The sequence below is a fragment of the Arachis duranensis genome, chromosome 1 (assembly GCF_000817695.3).
Source record: "Arachis duranensis cultivar V14167 chromosome 1, aradu.V14167.gnm2.J7QH, whole genome shotgun sequence".
Lineage (NCBI taxonomy): Eukaryota > Viridiplantae > Streptophyta > Magnoliopsida > Fabales > Fabaceae > Arachis > Arachis duranensis.
Window position 1 is genome coordinate 91,146,414 of NC_029772.3, and position 22,057 is coordinate 91,168,470.

General features: G+C 32.0%; 1 protein-coding gene across 1 annotated transcript; it reads right to left on the reverse strand.

Annotated features, from left to right (window-relative positions):
• Window positions 1-9,139: 9,139 nt before the first annotated feature.
• On the reverse strand, window positions 9,140-10,087 carry LOC107459684 (transcription factor IBH1-like 1). Its single transcript, XM_016077910.3, has 2 exons — window positions 9,940-10,087; window positions 9,140-9,864 (listed from the first exon to the last, which is right to left on the reverse strand). Exon 2 carries the CDS (start codon window positions 9,861-9,863, stop codon window positions 9,354-9,356), a length of 510 nt encoding a protein of 169 aa, XP_015933396.1. The 5' UTR covers window position 9,864; window positions 9,940-10,087; the 3' UTR covers window positions 9,140-9,353.
• Window positions 10,088-22,057: the final 11,970 nt, after the last annotated feature.

Genomic DNA, 22,057 nt, shown 5'->3' on the forward strand with positions numbered 1-22,057 from the left:
ATTTTCTCATTTTCGGTCACGAATTTGTAGTTTTCTTTCTTCTCTTTAATTTTTGTATCTCTATTATGAAAAAATCAGATATTTTTGCTGCCACAGATAGAAAGAGTAAATTCTGTTGAAACTGTAACCGTTTTGGGCACCTCTTCTCAGACTGTCCTTCTGTTGAATGTCGCAAATACCAACAGAAAAGTCACACTGGCTACAATTGTCCACAACTGTTCTTCCATTACTGCAAGCTCTCGAGATATTTTATTACTACATGTCCTACTCGCCCACCACGTCCTGATCACCTTAAGTGTCATTCTCATCCCAACTTCTCCAAGAATGTGTCTGCTTCTGCTGTTGCTGCTACTACTGAATTTACCACCTCTGTTCCTCTCAACCCGTCTCATGTCTCTCTATCTGATATTGCGTCTCTTCTTAAGCATATTCTTCTCTCCTTTTCTGGTAATACTCCTGCTGCTTTTTTAACTCCTCCAAGTAATTTTAAATGGTATTTTGACTCTAGTTGCTTTAATCACATGTCTCCTTTGCGTCATCTTTTCTCGTTTTTGTCTACTACTAAAAAATGCACCAAATGTCAATACTGCTAATGGTTCCCTTTTGCACGCGACACACAAGGGTTTTATTTCCCGATCAACTCTTAATCTTTCTAATACTTATTATATTCCCAAATTGAACTTCAATCTTATTTATGTTGGTCAACTTCTTGATCGCGCTTTTATTGTCAATTTTTTTATTTCTGGCTGTCGTGTACAAGATCATTGGACGGGACAAATCATCGGGACTGGATGTAAGGTTGGAAGGTTGTTTGAACTTGAGAATCCTCATATTCCTCTTATGCCAACTCTCTGTGCTGCTTCTTCTCCATCTACCCTTCACTTTTGGTATCACTACCGTCTTTCCCACAGCTCCTTTGGAAATATGCATTCTCTTGTGTCTCAAGGTATTTTGGGTCAGGTTAATAATAAGTCTTTTTATTGCATTTTTTTCAAATTGCAAAACAACCTACTTTATCTTTTCACAATAATTCATCTCTTGCTTGCTCTTCTTTTGATCTTATCCACTCTAATGTTTGGGGCCCACTCCCACCGCTTCTATGGGAGGAGCTTGATACGTTTTCATTTTTATCGATAATTATTCACGCTTTACTTGGGTTTATTTGTTAACTAATCGCCATGAGCTACCTCAAATTTATATGAACTTTTTCACTATGACTAAAACTCAGTTTTCCAAGGTCTTTAAGATTTTTCGACACGATAATGCTATGAAATACCATAATTATAAACTTTTAACCTTTCTTGCAAAAGGATACTTTGTCTGAGTTTTCTTGCCATAGTACGTCTCAACAAAATGGACGAGCTGAACGCAAACACCGTCACATTCTTAACTCTGTTCATGCAATGATTCTTTCTTCTTCGTGTCTTGAGTGTACTTGTGGTGAAGCTGTTCTTACTATTGTTCATGTTATCGATAGACTTTCTTCTTTTGTTCTTAGTAACACTACTCCCTTTGAGCGTCTTTATCATACCTCTCCAGATTACAATTCTCTTCGAGTTTTTGGTTGTGTATGTTTTGTTCTTCTTCAGCCTCATGAACATAGTAAACTTGAATCTCAAGCTTGCATGTGTTGTTTCCTTCGTTATGACACTAAACACAAGGATTATTATTGTTGGGATTCTCTCTCTAGACGTATTCGTATATCTCGTCATATTGTATTCTTGGAGCATCACATGTTTTTTCGGTTCTCTTTATTTGAGTCTATTCCTCTTACTCAGTCACCCTAACTCAGTCACCCTATTTCACTAACCGCATGTTAATCTTTTTCCTAATGATAATTCTATAGGTTCTGCTCGAGTCAACCTATATAGCCTTCTACTTTTTCGCATTCTCCATTTTTCGATGATTCCAGACCAGATGATGATCCTGCTCCTGTTGTTATGCCTCCTCCTTCCATTCGTTCTTCTAAGGTAAGAAATCCACCTCTTCATCTTCTTTATTATCATTATTTTTCTACTACTATCCATTAACATGAACTTAAGTTATTCAGAGAAGCCTCCACAAATTCAAATTGACAGCAAGCAATACATAAAGAAATTCAAGTACTTGAAAAAGTACACACTTAGAATTTAGTTGATCCTCCTTCTGATCAGAAAGTTATGGATGGTAGATGGGTATACAAGATCAAGACTTGCTCTGATAGTTCTATTGACCGTTATAAGGTACGATTAGTTGCTTAATCTTATACGCAAGAGTATGGAATTTACTATGAAGAGACTTTTGCTCCTGTTGCTCATCTCACATATGTTCGAGCTCTCCTTGCCATTGTTACGATAAAAAAATGGTCTCTCAGTCATATGGACGTGAAGAATACTTTTTTAATAGGAATTTGAAAAAGAAGGTCTGTATGAAACCACCTTTGGGTTATCCTTGTCCTCTAGCAAAGTCTGTCTCTTATGCAAGGCACTTTATGGTCTTAAGCAAGCTTCTCGTGAATGGTTTGACAAGTTCAGCACTACTATATGCAATCTCGGTTTCACTTGCAACCCACATGAGAATGCTCTCTTTATTCATAAAAGTGAACGTGAAGTTGTTCTTTTACTTTTGTATGTTGATGACATGATCATTACTGGAGATGACGTTGATGGTATCTCTGATCTCAAAGCCTCCTTTCACCATACTTTTGAGATGAAAGATCTTGGTTCTCTCAATTATTTTCTTAGTCTTGAGGTCATATCCACAGATGATGGTATCTATCTCTCTCAAGTTAAGTATGCTTCAGATCTTCTTGCTCGTGTCAGGATTACAGATAGTCGCACTGAGTCTGCTCCCTGTAGCCTAAGTTTGATTTACCCCTATGGATAGCACTGTTTTGGATAATTCTACTCTTTATCGACAATTAATTGGAGGCCTCATCTACTTGACTATCACACGCCCAGACATCGCCTATCCAGTTCATGTTCTTAGTCAGTTCTTGTCAGCTCCTTGTACTACTCACCATGCAGCCATTCTTCGCATTCTTCGCTATATCAAAGGCACTATATTTCATGGACTTCGTTTTTTCTACTCATTCATCTTTATCCCTTCAGGCGTACTCAGATGTTGATTGGGCCGGTGATCTCACTGATTGTCATTCTACTACTGGTTATTGTTTGTTTTTTGGTGACTCTCTCATTTCCTGGCAAGCAAAGAAGCAAACGTTCACTACTTGCTCAAGCACAGAAGCTGAATACCATGTTCTCGCTGACACCACTATTGAGATTGTCTCGATTCGTTGACTTTTCGAAGACTTGAGTGCTCCTCGGTCGTCCCCAGCTGATGTTTTTTGTGACAACCACAGTGATATTCAAATTTTTTATAATGATATTTTTCATGAACGCACTAAACATATTGAGATTGATTGTCACTTTGTTCGTCAATATCTACTTATTGATGTTGTTCGTCTCATATATAGCTGTTGGAACTCTAGATCAGACTGCAGATATCTTCATGAAGGCTTATCATCCTACTCGTTTTCGAACTCTAATATCCAAACTCAAGATAGTATATTGAGCTCCCACTTGAGTTTGCGGGGGGGTGTTAGGGTATAATTAGGATCCGTTAGTATCACTTATATTTATGTAGCATATCTGTATATTTATTGTAGATTTTGTATTTTTATTGCTTTGATTCTTCTAGCATCTATATATACTCTTGTACATTGTACCTTTAACAACAATCTAAATAATACACTCTTCAGATTACCCTAACATTTATAATTTAAAATTTATAATTTATATTTTAAAATTTATTATTTAGGATTTAAAATAAATAATTTTTTTTAAAAAATAGCAAAATTGGTTCCGAAACATTTATCTAATATTAACTATTGAATAACGTAACTTTCTTTTAGTCAATTATAAAATGGTAAATAAATCTTTAAGAATTTATATTTTGGATAAATTAATCTATAAAAAATATATTAAAAAATTCTCAAACACATTATTTTTAAATTAGATCCTGTAATTAGAGTAAAAGATTTTAATTTAAACTACTTTATTTATGTTTATTATCCTATAGGACTTTATTAGTATTTTTCTTAAGAATTAATTTATCTAAAATATAAATTTTTAGGGATTTATTTGTCACCTTATTAGTATATTGATAGTTAATAAGAATCAATTAATTAATTTATTTTCTGATAAAGAAAGTATAATAAGACTTTAATTTAATTTGATGAATTTGCAAGTCGCTCTATAAAAAACAGTGATTCCATCTTCATTATAATGTAGTAGAGTACACGAAAAGCAGGATGAGTAGTAGTATATATGTGTGCTCCATTTATATATATTCGTATGGATCGGAGGAGAACACGTCTTTGGCGAAACTGTATTTTGTGAAATCCGAATAAGTTGTGGAAATTCCTGGGCTTAAGAACAATGACCCCCACAGACAAGGCAGCGACTAAATCCAGCAGGTAGGAAGAAAGAAAAATTAATAATAGATATGAGAAATAGTTCCATGTGATAGGGATATCATAATACGACAATAATAATGTTTGCAAGTTAATCAGATACGGAAAAAGTGAAAGTTAATGTATATAGAAACTTTTTTATTTGAGGTAATATATGTACACATAAGGTCTTTGTCAAACAAGATTTTCAGCCTGTATATGTTCGACGTGACTCTTAGGAGAACAGTGTAGCGCTCAACTAGGTGTCGGTACTAATAGGAGGATATTTGTATATGCAAAACAATAAAATAAAATCTCTCACATGAACCACATTATTAATTAGAAGCATCACGGTGCTTCGACTCAGTTTTGTTCAAATCATATCCCGCCAAAAACAAATTAAATAATCAACTAGCTAATCATATTATGACTTTGTTTGAGGTGCACCACACATATATGTTCCTTGCGAAAACACTCAAAAATCCGGAATCTTTGGTGGTCTTAGTGGAATGCACCCGCTTTTGTCTGTTATATTAAAATTAATTATTAAAATTAATCACTAATATATTTATATATAAATATATATAATTTAATTTATTTTTAACATATATTTATATTTTAATATATATTTTATATTAATAATTAATTTTAATAACTAATTTTGATATACATATAAAATAGATATTTATCCTATTATCTCTGTTTCTTTGAATAGATGCAGAAAATGGAAAGCAGTGGTCCCTTGGAATAATAGGATCAGAGGGCCCGAGACCTAGCCTATAGCGCTTTTTGTTGGGCCATGTTTTGGGCCATTGAAGTTACTGTGTCATGCTTTAGAGGGTCACTCTCCGCCCTTTTTGTTGACACATCATGGGCTAACCGAACAGGCTTGCAAATTGCAACAGTGTTATTCATCCTAAATCCTCAGTAGCGTTTTGTTTTATTGCTACAGGGGTTAGGTAGTATATAAATGTTGTTAGCTGGGTATTAATTTCTTACTTTGGTTCACTCTGATTAAACAAGTGTCGGGGATTCAAAATCCGCTTTGTGTATGTAGCAACTCATGGGTCAGCAACAAATCTTTAAATGAAATTCTGATTCGCGACGGATTAGTTCTTACCCTGTGGGATTAAGGAATACCGTAGGTAACTAAAAAAAAAATTCTTACCCTTGGTCATGGGTGGGGATTAATTTGAAAGCAGGGAAGGGTGGGTTTTTGTTTTTCGGTGTGGGTAAGTTCCTCCGGCCCAATAGCAGACCCAAAAAAAATACTGAAATGGCATACCAAAAAAAATACTGAAATGGCATACCAGACCCTACTTTTTTGTTTCGTAGATTTGCAAGCAAGGATAAATGGATAATCGTTTCTGTTAAGCAATAAGCATATCATTTTTCACGGATAATGGAGGAGAAAAGTCTATGAAGCACCAAGAGTTTAGTTAGATAGAGTGGGGTCGAGTCAAGGGTTTTGGCTGGTTCACGTTATCACCTTATTGCAGTTGAAGACAAAAGGTTCCCTTTCGTTTTCGCATTTACATTTAATTATTTTATTACGAAAAATTCTTAAATGTTTCCAAAGTGCAAGAGAATTGTAAAAATATCATTTTTATCCTTAGTTATAAGCATACCAATAGTATTTTTCACTAAAAATAAAAAAATATATATCAATATGCTGCTCCTTTACTATCACAAAAATTACTTATAACGACAAATTTTTAGTGGTAATAATATATAACTTGTATTTTTGTGACAATTATATAGTTATCATTATTATTATTATTATTATATATTATGACAGTCTTTCTACAGCTATTAAAAAAAATATTTAATGGTAGTTGTATTAAAATTTTTTAGCAACAAAATATAAGAAGATTAATATTTAATTGTTGTTAAATATATAATTATTAAAAATAAATAAATAATTGCTAAAAGTGATTTGTATAGTAGTACTTGAATATATAAGAAGGGATTTAGATCCTCTAAAGTTTGAAAGAGTAAAGTGTGATCTCTCATCATTGATTTCATAGGTGGGACCAATAATAAATATGAAAGAAAAACTATTCAAGGGTAGAAGATCGTACTTTATTCTTTAAAGTGAAATTCAAACTTTAGAGGATCCAAATCCTATAAGAAGTACTTCTCTTTTTAAAATAGGTTTAAATACTCTGTCGGTACTTATAATTTCACTAAATTTTTAATTACATCTTTATATATATATTGAATTGGATCTCTATATCATATTAGATTTTGTAACTAAGTCCATACCGTGATAAAAATGTTAAAATTATTGGAATATTTTATTAAATTATATAAATTTTCAATCAAATGTTAAGTATATTCTTTTTGTTTAATGAAATATGTTTATTCTAATGTTTTTATCATGACAGAAATTTAGTTACAAAATTTAATATAATATAAGAATTTAATTAAAAAATAAAATATAAAAATTTAATTAAAAATTTAATAAAATTATAGATATTAGTAGAATTGTTAAACCTTTAAAATATGTATATCCCTTACTTTTGATATATATGGTACCTATATATGACTCAACGAAATTGACTAAGTAGGATAAGTTATATGTAAAATGGGACATGCAATATGAAGCATATATGGTCAATGTGCAAGTAAAATGTATAAGTTGATTATATCTATCAAAGATAATTCATATATAAAACATTAAAATTACATACTAAAATTATCTACTAAAATTAATTATTAGTATAAAATATATGTTAAAATATAATATATATAAATAAATTTATACATGTAGCTAATTTTAATATATTGGTATATGTTTTATAAAACATATATACTTCTTACATCTCATATTTGTTTAATATGAAGTAAACTGTAATTATATACTGATGGGAAGTTTACAAATTACAAGTATTTGAATGAATAATGGCTATAAGTGAAGATTAAAAAGGTAGTTGTAATGGTTTATATTATTTTTAAAAGTTATTGTGGTGAGAAAACTTATTTAGTTATTTATAATCAAACAAGTAGTAGTACTAAATTACACTTCAACTTTTATACCTTAACTAGTTTAATTTAAAATTGATCATCCAACCTATAACACTTCAATCCTCTTATGAGCTGCGGGTAACCCTAAATAAGGCATGCATACACATCTGATCTCTAATAACTAGTGAAGTGCAGTCAAGTCCGTAGTTCATAGATATTATGCATAGGTTAATTTGTATGCACAACTACTCCACCAAACTTTATTTACTCTTTTTTTTTTTTTCAAAGAACTAGTACCGGAGATTTCGCCACCTCATGCATGAAAGACTATATGTGTATATATAAGTCTTCAAGCACGTAGAGAAAGTCCTAAGAAGACCATCAATGAGGTGGTCAAATGAGATCTACATATAAACGGTTTCTCTGTAGACATGATACATGACAGAATACAATAACATTGTATAATTTATGTAACCGATCCCACCTAGTGAGATAAGGCTTTGTTGTTGTTGTATAAGTCTTCGATCACTAACCCATTCGTGATTATTTTCAGTAAGCTTTAATTAGTAAATACTTTTTAGATGTTTCTAACAAATCAAACACCACCACCCCCACCCACCGGCGCCGGAAAAAAAACTTTATTATTATTATTATTATTGTTGTTGTTACTACTTTCGATGTATTCAAGTTCAATCCAATGTTAAAACAACGTTAGCTTGATGAATCATAATCACTAGAATGTTACTGGCAATTAAAAGAGCTGATAACACGTTTTATCACGCGTACAACATTAAGAAATTAAGGTGTTCCGTTATTAATTACTTAAGGCGCATTCTTGTAAAGTAAAAAGTGAGGAATAATTATTAGAAGCCTTTATCATCTCATTGCATTTCAATTGAAAAAGGACCGGTGATGATGATTGTTGAGGCTTTGTCTGGGCTATTTAATGGATTCATAAGCTGATGCTCCATATCAAGGTTCACATGGTCAGAAAATACTTCTATATATATCTCGATCAAAAAGTATATGTTGTCAATAAATTTCATTTATATTACAAATTCCTCATTTTAATATAGCTTAAAGTACATTACTAGTGAATGTATAGAAAGATTAATTGGTCACATAAATTTGCCTATAATTAAGCTGGAAATTATTTTCTACTTCAAGTTGAAAACTTCACCCAATTGTTATAAATAAATTCCAGTGACAATATATCCTAGATCTTTACTTTTAGGTATGCTGCTATTGTGAGTATATATATAGATAATTTTTCTAAAAGTATGTAATGCATAAATACACATGTATAGTATTTAAGAGCAGGCCTAATCTGAGAGTAAACAACAAAAAGAAATCATGTAGAGTTTTTTGTTAATTAGTCCTTGTCATAATGCAATTTGGTCTTGCGTTAGTTAAACATATGCATGTTATTAACATCCTCTTCTCTTATATTTGCCTCAATAATGCAAATCTTCATCCGTTTCTTCGCTAAAATCAGCTATCACAGCCTGGACAATTAATACTCCACATGGCATAATAAGATACTGATTTATCACTACAAATTCTTTTTGGATCATAACACTACGCATATCAAACATCTGATCTTAACGAGATAAATATAAAATACACATAGCACACATGCATAAATTAAACCTTTTGGATTTAACGCATACATTATTGCTCGCTTTAGTTTCATGAAATATATATACATATCATGAAAAAAAGAAAGAAAAGAGAAGAAGCTTAATTCAATTGACTTACATAGCATATGATATGATATTTATATATGTTTTCCTCTGTACAGTGCTTTAATGTATATATGGGAGCGCCTCTTTTTCTCTTTGGCCTCTAGCTTGCAAAGAGAAATAATAATGAAGTATGAAGAAGCGAGAAATAAAAAAATTAAAAATAATAAAAACAGGATATAAATAATAAAGGCATTAATGGAGGATAATAATCAAGGATATGGATTTATGATGAGTTGAGATGCAGTGACAAGGTATCTCATAACTTCAATTTGAGCTCTGAGGGATTCTATGTAATCTAGGGTTTCTTCAACCAAACATCCCTCATCAATCGATTCTCCACCTGGCAACAGATTCTTCAGCTTTCTTGTTCTCTTCTCCACCAACCTCTTGGCGATGCAACTCGCTGACATCTCCTTCTTCGCGCTCTTCACCTTCGGCCTTCTCCTTCTCATCATCAACATCTTCTTTCTGCTTCTGCTGCTATTGTTCTTTGAGGATCCTGTTAACGTGTCTCCGGAACTGGAAGCGTTGGCAATAAGAGCCTGGCTCCAGCGTGTGGTTTTGTCCCTGGTGGAAGCCATGGCTATATCTGCAGAGAGCTTTATGGCTTTCTTTCTCTCCAAGAAGCTCATGTTCTTCTTCTCATCACAGCTGTATCTTCTAAGACCTGTTATCCATTTCCGCAGGAATTCTTGCTTCACCGACCTTTGATTACGCATTCTGAAAATCAAATTAAACAATTAATTAATTTGGATCCAGCTAGGTTGAACAATAATCTAAGATTATAGTACGTACCTTAAGTTTTGGTGAAATTGTAGAATTGAAGATGAGAGAAGAGAGAATGTGAAGGGAAGGGGAATTTATGTGCGTGGTAGTGGTGGGCCTTTGAGAGAAAGACAGAGCACATGGTGGCACATGGAGTGCATGGCCCACTACCCAAACCCTAACAACAGAATTATATAAAAGAAAGCATTTAATTTGGATTAGTGGTAAACAAGAATAAAGGTGCATCGCCCCCTAAGTCTTAATGTTAATGCAAACCTAACCTAACCTCAGTATCTTTGTTTTCAATACAAACAAAAATCCCTCACTAAATACGCCTCACTCCCAAACAACCTCCTTATGGCCCGCCCCTGCCACTCCGTGACCCCATGATTTATCATCAACTTCCATCTATTCTTTCTAATTTTAATTCATTTTTCTCTCTTCATCACACCCACACACATATATATAAATAAACTTTAATTTCAACCAAAGGTCATGTATTATGTCACATTCTCCTATATCAGATTGCTTAAAATATTATATATTAATCCTGTTAGGTATATATTAAAATATATAATAATTAAATTTAATATACAAATAATATTTTTTTATATATATAGTTATTTTCATGCCGTCATTCAGTTATGTATATATAATAATATAATATAATTGAAGGGTACGGTTGTGTTAAAATACATAAATAATAATGTATTTTGTTTAAATGTTGTTATGATATTAAGGTACCAAAATTCAATTTTATTTAATTAATCTGAGTTAGTATAGAAATTAGTTTATTATTTTATTTAAATAAGTTTTAAAAGTTTAAATTATATCTTATATATAATAATTTATTGGTTAATAAAAATTAAATTTTAAATAAAATTTTAAATTATAACAAATTAGTTTTTGATCTGTCAAATTAAAAGATAACATGAAAAAAAAAATCAACCTCATTGAACTGATTATGAAACATTTGATATACATATGCACGTCATTATCGTAGAAAGTTTGTTTATTGTTTGCGAATTATAATAATTAATCTTAATGGCTCCAAGATAGATAGATATTTACTTTCATTCTATTCGCACTCTAGTATTTAGGAAGAAGAGATTGAGAGAATCCTGTGATCTCTCTCTTCTTTATCTTTTCCCCCTTCAAAATTTGATTGCAGTAAAGAACTACATCAAAGCATATATAGAAGTCGGCATAAAATGCACATTTATGACTTGGGATTGGTTAACATACATGCACAGTATAGTGTTTGGCTGCCATACACAATTCTAATGCATCATGTGGCATGTTCTCAACTCCTAATTAAATAATGAAAAATATTTGATAACCAATGAAAGTTAGTCAAAATCTATCTAAATTTTCTATTTTTTATTTTATTAATGGTGATTTCATTTATAGGATATGTTATAAGATTTATCTATTTTGTGTTTTAAGAGTATATATTATAAATTAAAAAAATATTAAAAGTATCACAAATGTTAATTTTTAATATATTTATTTTATGCTTATTTAAAAAATTTAAATATTTTTATTAATAATAATCTTATCCTATGCTTTTAGGACATAAATTAGTTAAATTCTGTGTTATAATTATAATAAAAACATCCTATGAAGAATGCAAATTAACTAACATCCTTTAAATATAAAAACTTATTAGTAATACATTTACTTTTTAAGTTCTAACACCCCAAAAGAAAAGAGCACATGCCATGAAATTGAATTCATCATCAAAATTTTTGTAAGTGTTCAATTTTTATTCATGATATAATAATTTTTTTAAGCATTGTGTTTATTTTTTCATTTATTGGTTGTTATTTTTTTTAATCTTTGTCCTTTTATTATTTATTTACAGTCCCTTTCAAATATCAATCATTTCATTGTTTTCTTCTATATTTTATTTTCTATTTTTTATTTTATAACGATCAGTAAATAAAAATATAAGTTATATAGTAGAATTTGTGAGAATATTATTAACTTAACATTTATAACTTTACATACATAAAGATTCATAATTTCATAAAAAAATACATTATAAATTTTTTACCTGATGAGTTAATAATTAATTTAATTATTCTATTAATTCTTATAATTTCACTAAATTTGTAATTAAATTATTATATTTTTTAATTGATTTTTACACTATTTTTAATTTTATAATTATGTCTTTGTTATGTAAAAATATTAAAATTAACAAATATTTTTTTAAAAAAATATATGGTCAAAAATCTAATTAGGTATTTCATTATGGATAATTCAATTTGTGAAAAATATTTAAATAAATCTGACATTTTTTACACTAAAAATGACCTAATTATAAAATTAAAAATAGTGTATCGTAGGGACTTAATTGAAAAAAAATAGAGACCTAATTGCAAATTTGATGAAACTATAAGAATTAACAGAGTGATTAAACTATAATAATTACAATTAAAAATCTCTTTCATAATTTTCTTTCATATTTTATTTTCATTTTTTATTTTATAATATATATTCTATATATAAAAATGAGTCGTATAGTATAAGTTGTTAAGATATCTCTAATTTAACATCCATAATTTTATATGTATAACATTTATAATTTTAAACATATAACATCCATAATCAATGAATTAAAATTGATTTGTTATTATTTATTTATTTATTTATTTTGCGGGTCATAAATCGATAGTTTTTTTATGTATTTGATTTTCAATAAATTGAGACTAATCGAATTTAAGATTTTGGATTTTTTATAAAATATGTTATAGTGATTTAAAAATATTTTTCAGGATAAATGATCTAATGATTTAAGACTTTCATTTGGAATAAAAATTATAAAATTATGCAGGTAATAAACTAATAATGAAAAAAAATTAGGATTTGATTAACAATAAAATTGAATTAATTTTTGGTATAATTAAATGAAAAAATAATTATAAAAACAATTAATTATGTCAATTAATTAGAAAAATAATTTACATTCTCTTATAAATGAGAATAATATTAAATATATATTTTATTTATTGTTTATGATTTTTTAACTACATAGTATTATTTATAAATAACATCTCATGTGCCATATTTATTAGTATTATATTAATAAAAGTAAACTAGCAAAAAGCAAGAAAAGATGATTAAATAGCCCCTCAATTGATCATTTGATTTAGTATGTTTTCTATAAAGTTGAGTTAACATGTGCTAGTAACCANATATATATATATATAGTTTAGATTAAGGAGAAAAGTGGCCTCAACTTAGGCTGGTACATATTTCTTGATTCACTAGGATATATAGGCTTAACACATGAAATTATTTAAAATTTTAAATGATAACCTTGTATGATGATTAGTAAAAAAGTGGTGATGAAGAGAATGAAATATCCGTTGGTATGTATAAAGTTATTTGTTCCTTCTTGTGAATGCTACGCATATAATAAGTATGATGATGGAGAATAATGAATTAGCTAGGTATAGCTAGGGTTAAGGTAAGAGAAGAGAAGAGAAGAAAAGAAAAGAAATTTGGCAGGATCCGAAAAACATGGTGATAATAAGAGCAGTAGATAATAATAAGGACCCACAGTAATTCGAATTTGTGGTGTGACTTGGGATTTGGCATTGCCTTACACAAAGAAAAAGAGCAGAATGCAATCCCCACATGCTCTCCACATGGCCCCTTTCATTTCAAAAGTGTATGCCCCCCACCCCCTCTCTCTTCTCTTCTCTTCTCTTCTCTTCTCTTCTCTTCTCTTCTCTTCTTTATTTTCAATCCCCTCGACTCAAACCCCCTATACCTATGCCCTATACCTTTTACTTCATTCTTTACCAATAATCTTTCATCACTTGCTATAAAGACAGCTACTTCACCTAAATCGTGATTGCCGCTTTAATTTTCCAACAATTCAATTATCAAACTATGCTCCTTTATCTTGTATCTTGTACATATATTGATTTTTAGTGAATAAAAATATCTTCACGCAAAAATAATAGTTAAAATATCTTTTACTAAATTACTTATTATAATAAATATTAATATTGTAGTCACGTGTAAATAATTATTAAATTGTTTATTAATATTATTAGTTATTAAAAATAAATAAATCTAATTAAAGCTTTAAAAATTAACTTAAACCGTGAGAATTATTATAACACACTGAAAAAAAAAGTGATTTTGATTCCTCCTTCTTAATGTATTTGCACAATTCTTGTGTCTTAAAAAGGAGTGGAGTGTCATCGTATACTTATTTGATTATTTCCAGGCAATCCAAGCAATGCGAGCTGAGATTGCTGCCACGTCTCTCCTTAATTCATTTAATGATTAAATATAGAAGACGAAGAGTAGTGAAATTTATAAAATTGAATATGTATATAAGGTAGTATTTGTTTTTAGATACTAAAATTGAGATTTAATATTATGTTTAGTAATTAGAGACTAAAGACGTAAAATTTTAATTTTTTTGTTATTTTAAAAAAATAAAGACTGAGAAAATTAAAATTTTTAAAAATAGAAACTAAAATTTTAATAATAATATTTATTTTTAAAAATATTTTTATCCAACTTATAAGGCTAACTCTACCCTAAAAATTAAGTTAAAAGGATAAGACTTGTTAATTAGTTGTTAAGCACTTGTTATATGCTAAATAGGAGGAGCATGGTTATATATGGAGAGCGAGAGAGAAAAAAAAAAAAAGAAAAGAAAAGTTTGGCATAGTCCGAGAAAGAAATAGGAATGAGAAAGAGAAATGTGAAGGGAGGGTAGCAAAAGAGGAATGGGACCAGAGGAAGTTGCAAAATTCATGTATGTTTAGGAAAATGAAGGGAAGCAACACCCAACAGGATCGGATGCTTATGCATGCGTCCCAAACTTTGTCGCCATCTATCTTCCTTCAATTCTCTCCCTTCTTTTAAGGCATTCATTTTACGCTTTCTTTCTCCAAATCCAAATCCACCTTTAATTATTTCCTGGTCTTCCTTTTAATATATATGTGGGATTTAGCTAACTCTTAGCTGCTAGCTACTCCATTCATGATCGATATTCATTATTGAGAGAAATAAGAGAGTAATCTAAAAAAAATGTTTTGTGTATTATTTAGGTTGAAAAAAAGTATAATATATAAGGATATATATAGCTGCTAAAAGAATTAAAATAATAAAAACATAAAATCCTATAATTAATATACAGATACGTTATATAAATACAAATGATACTAATTGATCTAATTTGATTTTAATTATTCTCTTAATATTCCCCTCAAACTCAAGTGTGAGATAAGGATACAATCTTGAGTTTGGATAATAGAGTTTGGAAACGAGTCGGATGATGAGCCTTCGTGAAGATATCAACAATTTGATCTAGTGTTCAAACAGCAATGAGATGAATAGCATCAATAAAGATATGTTGCCGAATAAAGTGACAATCAATCTCAATGTGTTTGGTGCTGTTTATAGGCAATCTAAATAGCACTGCGGTTGTCATAAAAAAAATCACTTGGGGATGACTAAACAACACCCAAGTCTTCGAGAAGCCAACGAATCGAGATAACTTCAGCAGTGGTGTCACGAGAGTACGGTATTCAGCTTCTTTGCTTGATCGAGCAGTGAATGTTTACTTCTTAGCTCGCCAGGAAATGAGAGAGTCACCAATAAACAAACAATAACCAGTAGTGGAACCACGATAAGTGGGATTACCAGCCCAATCAGCATCTTAGTACGCCTGAAGGGATAAAGATGAAAGGGCAGAAAAATAAAGGCCATGGAATAGGGTGCCTTTGATGTAGTGAAGAATGCAAAGTACTGCCGCATAGTGAGTAGTACGAGGAGCTGACAAGAACTGACGAAGAACATGGACCAGATAGGCGATGTCTGGTCAGGTGATAGTTAAGTAGACGAGTCCTCCAACTAGCTGTCGATAAAGAGTAGGATTATGTAAAACAGTTCCATCCATAGGAGTAAATCGAACATTAACTTAATGCGACTATCTGTGATTTCGGCTCGAGTAAGAAGATCTGAAACATATTTAGCTTGAGAGAGATAGATGTCATCATCAGTGGATATGACTTCTAGACCAATAAAATAGTTGAGAGAATCAAGATCTTTCATCTCAAAAGTATGCCGAAGGGACGCCTTGAGATCAGATATACCATCAACATTATCTCCAGTAATGATCATGTCATCAACATACAGAAGTAGGAGAACAACTCCACGTTTGCTTTTACAAATGAAGAGAGCATTCTTATGAGGGCTGCAAGTGAAACCAAGATTTCATATGGTAGTGCTTAACTTGTCAAATCATTCACGAGTAGCTTGCTTAAGTCCATAGAGTGTCTTGCGAAGGAGACAAACTTTGCTGGAAGGCAAGAATAACCCGGAGGGGGTTTCATATACACCTTCTTTCTCAAATCTCCATTAAGAAATGCATTTCTCACATCCATCTAATTGAGAGACCATTTTTTGACTGCAGCAATGGCAAAAAGAGCTCGAAAAGGTAATACCATACACTTGCGTACAACTCTGAGCAACCAATCGTGCCTTATAACGGTCAATAGAACCATCAGAGCGAGTCTTGATCTTGTATACCCAGCTGCTTCTCACAATTTTCTGATTAGAAGGAGGATCAACCAAATCCCAAGTGTGTACTTTTTCAAGTGCCTGTATTTCTTCGTGCATTGCTTGTTGCCAATTTGGATTTATGGAGGCTTCTCTGGATGACTTAGGTTCGTGTTGATAAAGAATAGTAGAAAAATAATGATAATCAAGAAGATGAGGAGTTGGATTTCTTACCCTAGAACAACGAGTGGAAGGAGGAGGCATGATAATAGGAGCAAGATCATTGTTCGATATGGAATTATTGGGAGAAGGAGAAGGTGGAAGAACAGGAGGATGTAGAGGGTGATTTGAGATAGAACCTGTAGAATCATCACTAGAAAAAAGATCAATATTGGGGTTAGTGAAAAAAGGTGTCTGGGTAGGTAGAATGGACTTAAAGGAGGAGAACCGATAAAACATGTTATGCTCTCAGAAGACAACATGACGAGATATACGAATACGTTTAGAGAGAGGATTCCAACAACGATAATCCTTGTGTTCAGTATCATAACCAAGGAAACAACACATATGAGCCTAAGGTTCAAGTTTACTATGTTCATGAGGCTGAAGAAAAATAAAACAGACACAACTGAAAACTCGAAGAGAACTATAATTTGGGAAGGTATGATAAAGATGCTAAAAAGGAGTAACGTTACCAAGAACATAATAAGGGAGTCTATTGATAACATGAATAGCAGTAAGAATAGCTTCACCCGAAGTACGCTCACGACACGAAGAAGAAAGAAGCATTGCACGAACAGAGTCAAGAATGTGACAGTGTTTGCGTTCAGCTCGACCATTTTTTGAGACGTACCAAGACAAAAAGAACTCAGACAAAGTACTCTGTTCTACAAGAGAGGCTAAAAACTTAGAATCATGATATTCCATAGCATTATCGCGTCGAAAAACCTTAATGACCGGGAAAAACTGAGTTTTAATCATAGTGGCAAAGTTAATATAAATTTGAGGTAACTCATGGTGATTAGTTATCAAATAAACCCAAGTAAAACGTGAATAATCATCAATGAGAACAACAAAGTATCGAGCTCCACCCATAGAAATAGTAGGAGCGAGGCCCCAAACATCAGAGTGAATGAGATCAAAAAGAGAGCAAGCAAGAGAGGAATTATTGTGAAAAGATAAAGCAGGTTGTTTGGCAGTTTGACAAGAAATACAATCAAAAGATTTATTAGGAACCTAACCCAAAACACCCTGAGACACAAGAGGACACAATTTTTCTAAGGAGCTTGTGGGTAAGACGTTTATGTCATACGTGAAGGGTAGATGGAGAAGAAGCAGCACAGAGATTTGGTACATGAGGACTATGAAGATTCTCGAGTTCAAACAACCTTCCGACCTTACGTCCAGTGCCGATGATTTGTCCTATCTGATGATCCTGTACACAACAACTAGAAATAAAAAAAGTGACATCAAGATTCATATCAACAAGTTGACCAACAGAAATAAGATTAAAGTTTAATTTGGGGATATAATAAGTATCAGGAAGATTAAGAGTCGACTGGAAGATATAACCCTTGTGTTGCGTGTAAGAGGGAACCATTAGTAGTTGACAGAAGGTGCCTTTGTAGTGGTAGACAGAGACAAGAAAAGATTACGCAACTGAGACATGTGATTAAAGCAACCCGAGTCAAAATACCATTTAGAATTACCTGGAGGAGTGGAAAAAGCAGCAGGGATATTACCAAAAAGGGAGAGAAGATGCTGAAGAAGAGATGCAATATCAGATAGAGAGACAGGAGACGGGTTGAGAGGAGCAGAGGTGGTAGATTCAGTAGTAGCAGCAACAGTAGAAGCAGGCACAATCTTGGAGAATCTAGGACGAGAATGATACTTGAGTTGATCAGGACGTGGTGGCGAGTAGGACAGGTAGTAATCAAATGTCTCGAGAGCTTGTAATAACGACAGAACAGCTGTGAACAATGGTAGCTAATATGACTTTTCTAGTGACATGTGCGACATTCAACAGATGGACAGTTGGAGAAAAGGTGCCCGAAACGGTTACATTTTCGACAGAAGTTACCCTTTCTGTCTGTGGCAGCAAAAACATCTAACTTTTCCATAATAGTAGTCATAGAGATCAAAGAGAGGAGAGAAAATTACAATTTCGGAGCAGAAAATGAAAAATCTGAGTGCAGAATCGGAAAGATCTCACTAAAAAATCTTAGGGAGGGTCCCACTTATCTGCCACGTCAGTGCCACGTCAACAGCCACATTAGCAGATGGATGACACGTGGCATCTTATGAGTGGAGCGAGAAGCCAGGTTAGCCATGCCAGCTGATGAGCGGTCAGCCAGCGCATCGGGCTGGGTCATGCGTAGGATACACGGAAGCTTGGCGTCGTGACATGTGGAGGCTTCTGGACTGTTCGATCGGCACCTAGATCCAACGGATCCTAAAGCGTCTAGAGAGGAAACAAGGGAGGCGGGCAGCAAGGTTGCGGTAGCGCGTGAGGGTGCGTCCGGCGGCGTTAAAATCTTGACGAAGAGACGAACACGATGGTGGCGGCGGTGACGAACCAAAGCGTCGGGAAAATATCAAAAAACGAGAGCAAAGAAGCACTATCAGAAGAGAAAAATAAGGGGACTATGAACGAATTTTTATGGAAAAAAAAGGACCTAAAATCTTGATACCATGTTAGAAACAAGAGAGCAATCTAAAAAAAGTGTTTTGTATATTATTCAGGTTGAGAAAAAATACAATGTACAATGAATATATATAGCTGCTAAAAAAATCAAAGTAATAAAAATATAAAATCCTACAATTAATATACAGATACACTATATAAATACAAATAATACTAATTGATCTAATTTGATTCTAATTATTCCCTTAACAATTCCCATTTGCCCTTTCCTCACTAACAACAGCTCCGTTTAAAATCTCTTTTAATGGTCTTCTTTTAAAGCTTAAATTTTATGTTTAATAAAAGCTTTCTAATCTCATTTTATTCTAATGAATACTTATTTATATGGAGGATAGTTAAATCGTTGTATGGAAAGTTAGCTCGAGTCCTAGGGTCCGAGCTATGATCCACTTGGGTTTAGTGACTTAACCGTGTGGTTTTATACTGTTTTAACGGACTATGTCAGAAATTTAATCCAATGAAATTACTACAATAAAATTACTTTTAATGACAATATAATATAATAACATCTTATGTTATAATAATAAATATATATTTTTTTGTGATCATTAAAAAAATTGTATATATCGACAATTATATAATTTTTACTAAAACTTTTTTTGTGGCAAAATATAAAATAATTAATGTCTAAGTGTTAATAAATATATTAATAGCTATTATTATTACTAAAAACAAAATGAATGACAACTAAAAATATTATTTCTAGCCGTGAATGGCGAGACCAACTTTTGATTGGCTCATGTTATTTGACTCATTATATAGATCTAGGTATAAATAGAACTGATTTATTAATGAATAATCTTTGGAATGTTACAAAATATCTTACAAATTCACGTGTAATGTGTAACTTTAATTATAATGTTTCTGCTTAGGTTTGATTTATAGTTGGAATACTCGGGTCAAACAGTGATCTTTAATATTAACTGTATGTTAACCAATAAGAATTGTAGGTTTGAGTTTAATTTGGATCATTATTAATAATTACAATCATACTGTATTAAAATTAGTTTTAAGAATAAAATATAGGAGAATTCACTTAAATAAATTATTTAGAGAAAAATATTACTCAAATACAATTTTCTTTAGTGCTAAGATCGAAATGTAATTTTTCATATTATTATAAAATTGTTACTGTTAGTAGCAATTTATAGGAGCACGTAATCGCTATTAACAACCGCAGTTTACATGAAAGGGCCCTGAATAGAAACTGTTATATGCAGCAGCAATTTCTATGGAAGCTGGCTTGGATATAGTAGCAATTTATGTGTTGTGATGCGTGAATGTAAACCGCTGAAAGTAGTGGCAGTTTACATTGAATTTGTGTATATGGTGGTTGGCTATATATACCCTTCCTAGGCATTGAGGTAGAAGTGGAGTGTCATTTTTCACAAATGGATGGTGAGGAGAGTTATTCTGGCTCTAGTGCATTGATCTAAAAAAAATTCAAAAAAGCAAAAGGCACGATGTTAAATTTATGGACAGAAAATCGCTTAATCTTTTTATTCGGTCATCGAGTACGTTGGTAGAGATAAAAAACAGCATATTATAGAAGCTAGGTGTGTGTGGGACAAAGTGGATAAAGAAGTTTGTTCTACAATATTCCTGTAACAACCCAATTTACGACAGGTCTGGATCACTGCCAGTCATCAAGTCTCACCTCCCAGTCATCCTATAAATTCTAGACTCGATAATAGTTACTACCTATGAGCCTTTCGTACTAAAGAAATCGCGTATGTTAGCTTATTTTTATCATATATTTTTCTTAGTAAACTCGTTAGCAGCAACCAAAACGTCATCGTTCAAAAATACATTACTTCATCAAACATACAACAATTCATCAATCCAAAATAGCAAGCTCAGTAACAAAAAAAGCATTTCATCTATCCTATTCCTTACCTTTTTTGAAGTTCAAAATTCTGTCTGTGCCTCTTCTTTGAATTAGAAACTCTAACCACACAAAATTGAAGCTTAACCCCGTCTCATGCCATTACTCTGTTCCTCTAGTTGCTCTGATTGATAGAGAATAAGAAGAATTGGAAGGACTCCTCCTTCACTTCCTTTTGGCGTCACTCCTACTTCATCTGTCGTTCTCCTACTCTCTGGTTCCCGAGTTTATTTTTATGCATCTGAAAAAGAATACACAGAAAAAATGGGGGACATATATAAATAAGAGAAGAAGTGGGATGAGGTGCTGAAGAGGGTTGCATGGTTCCTCCTCCAAAGAACACCTAATTTGAGCCCATCATCACATAAGAAAACCAAGAGGTGTAATCTTGGTTGAGGAATTTCTCTCTGTTTCGGTTATCAGAGGAAGGACGAAGAAGATTAAGGCTTTAATCATGGTTAGGTTCCTAATGATGTGTATGTTATGGTTCGGTGGAACCGAAAAAAAGTTGTTTAATGTGTTGGTTCATATTTGACTAATCTTAATAATATATTTATACTTCTCGTTAATTAATTCATCAAATGAATAATTAAAGATATAATATTTTGTGATGTTTGATAGAAAAATGTGGAGGAAGAAAAAGAAAACTGTGACTTTTTAATGGAGGAAAAACCGGTTTGATTATAGAAGGGTGGAGTTTGTTTGGTACGGTTTTCAGCTTAGGACACACGTTTATCTCTCACGATATATCTAATCTTTTCACTTATCAAGCCTAAATCTGCCTTATTATTTTATGATGAGGTAATTCTCACATATTTATCGACTTTCTCATCACAGAATTTTCGAGAATAATTCTGTGGAGAATCGGGATGTTATAATTCTCAGTGCCGTTGTGTCCGCCGGTGTGAAGTATGAGACATTTGTGATAGAGTCTGATGAAGATATGCAGGTGTTGTTTCACTTTTGGTGGAGTTTTCCTGAGGTTAGGATACCCGAGTTGTTTGCGAAGTTGGATGATGGCATCC

Excerpts from the sequence above, each read along its gene's own strand:
- LOC107459684 (XM_016077910.3), bottom strand. The coding sequence starts at position 9,863 with ATGCGTAATCAAAGGTCGGTGAAGCAAGAATTCCTGCGGAAATGGATA.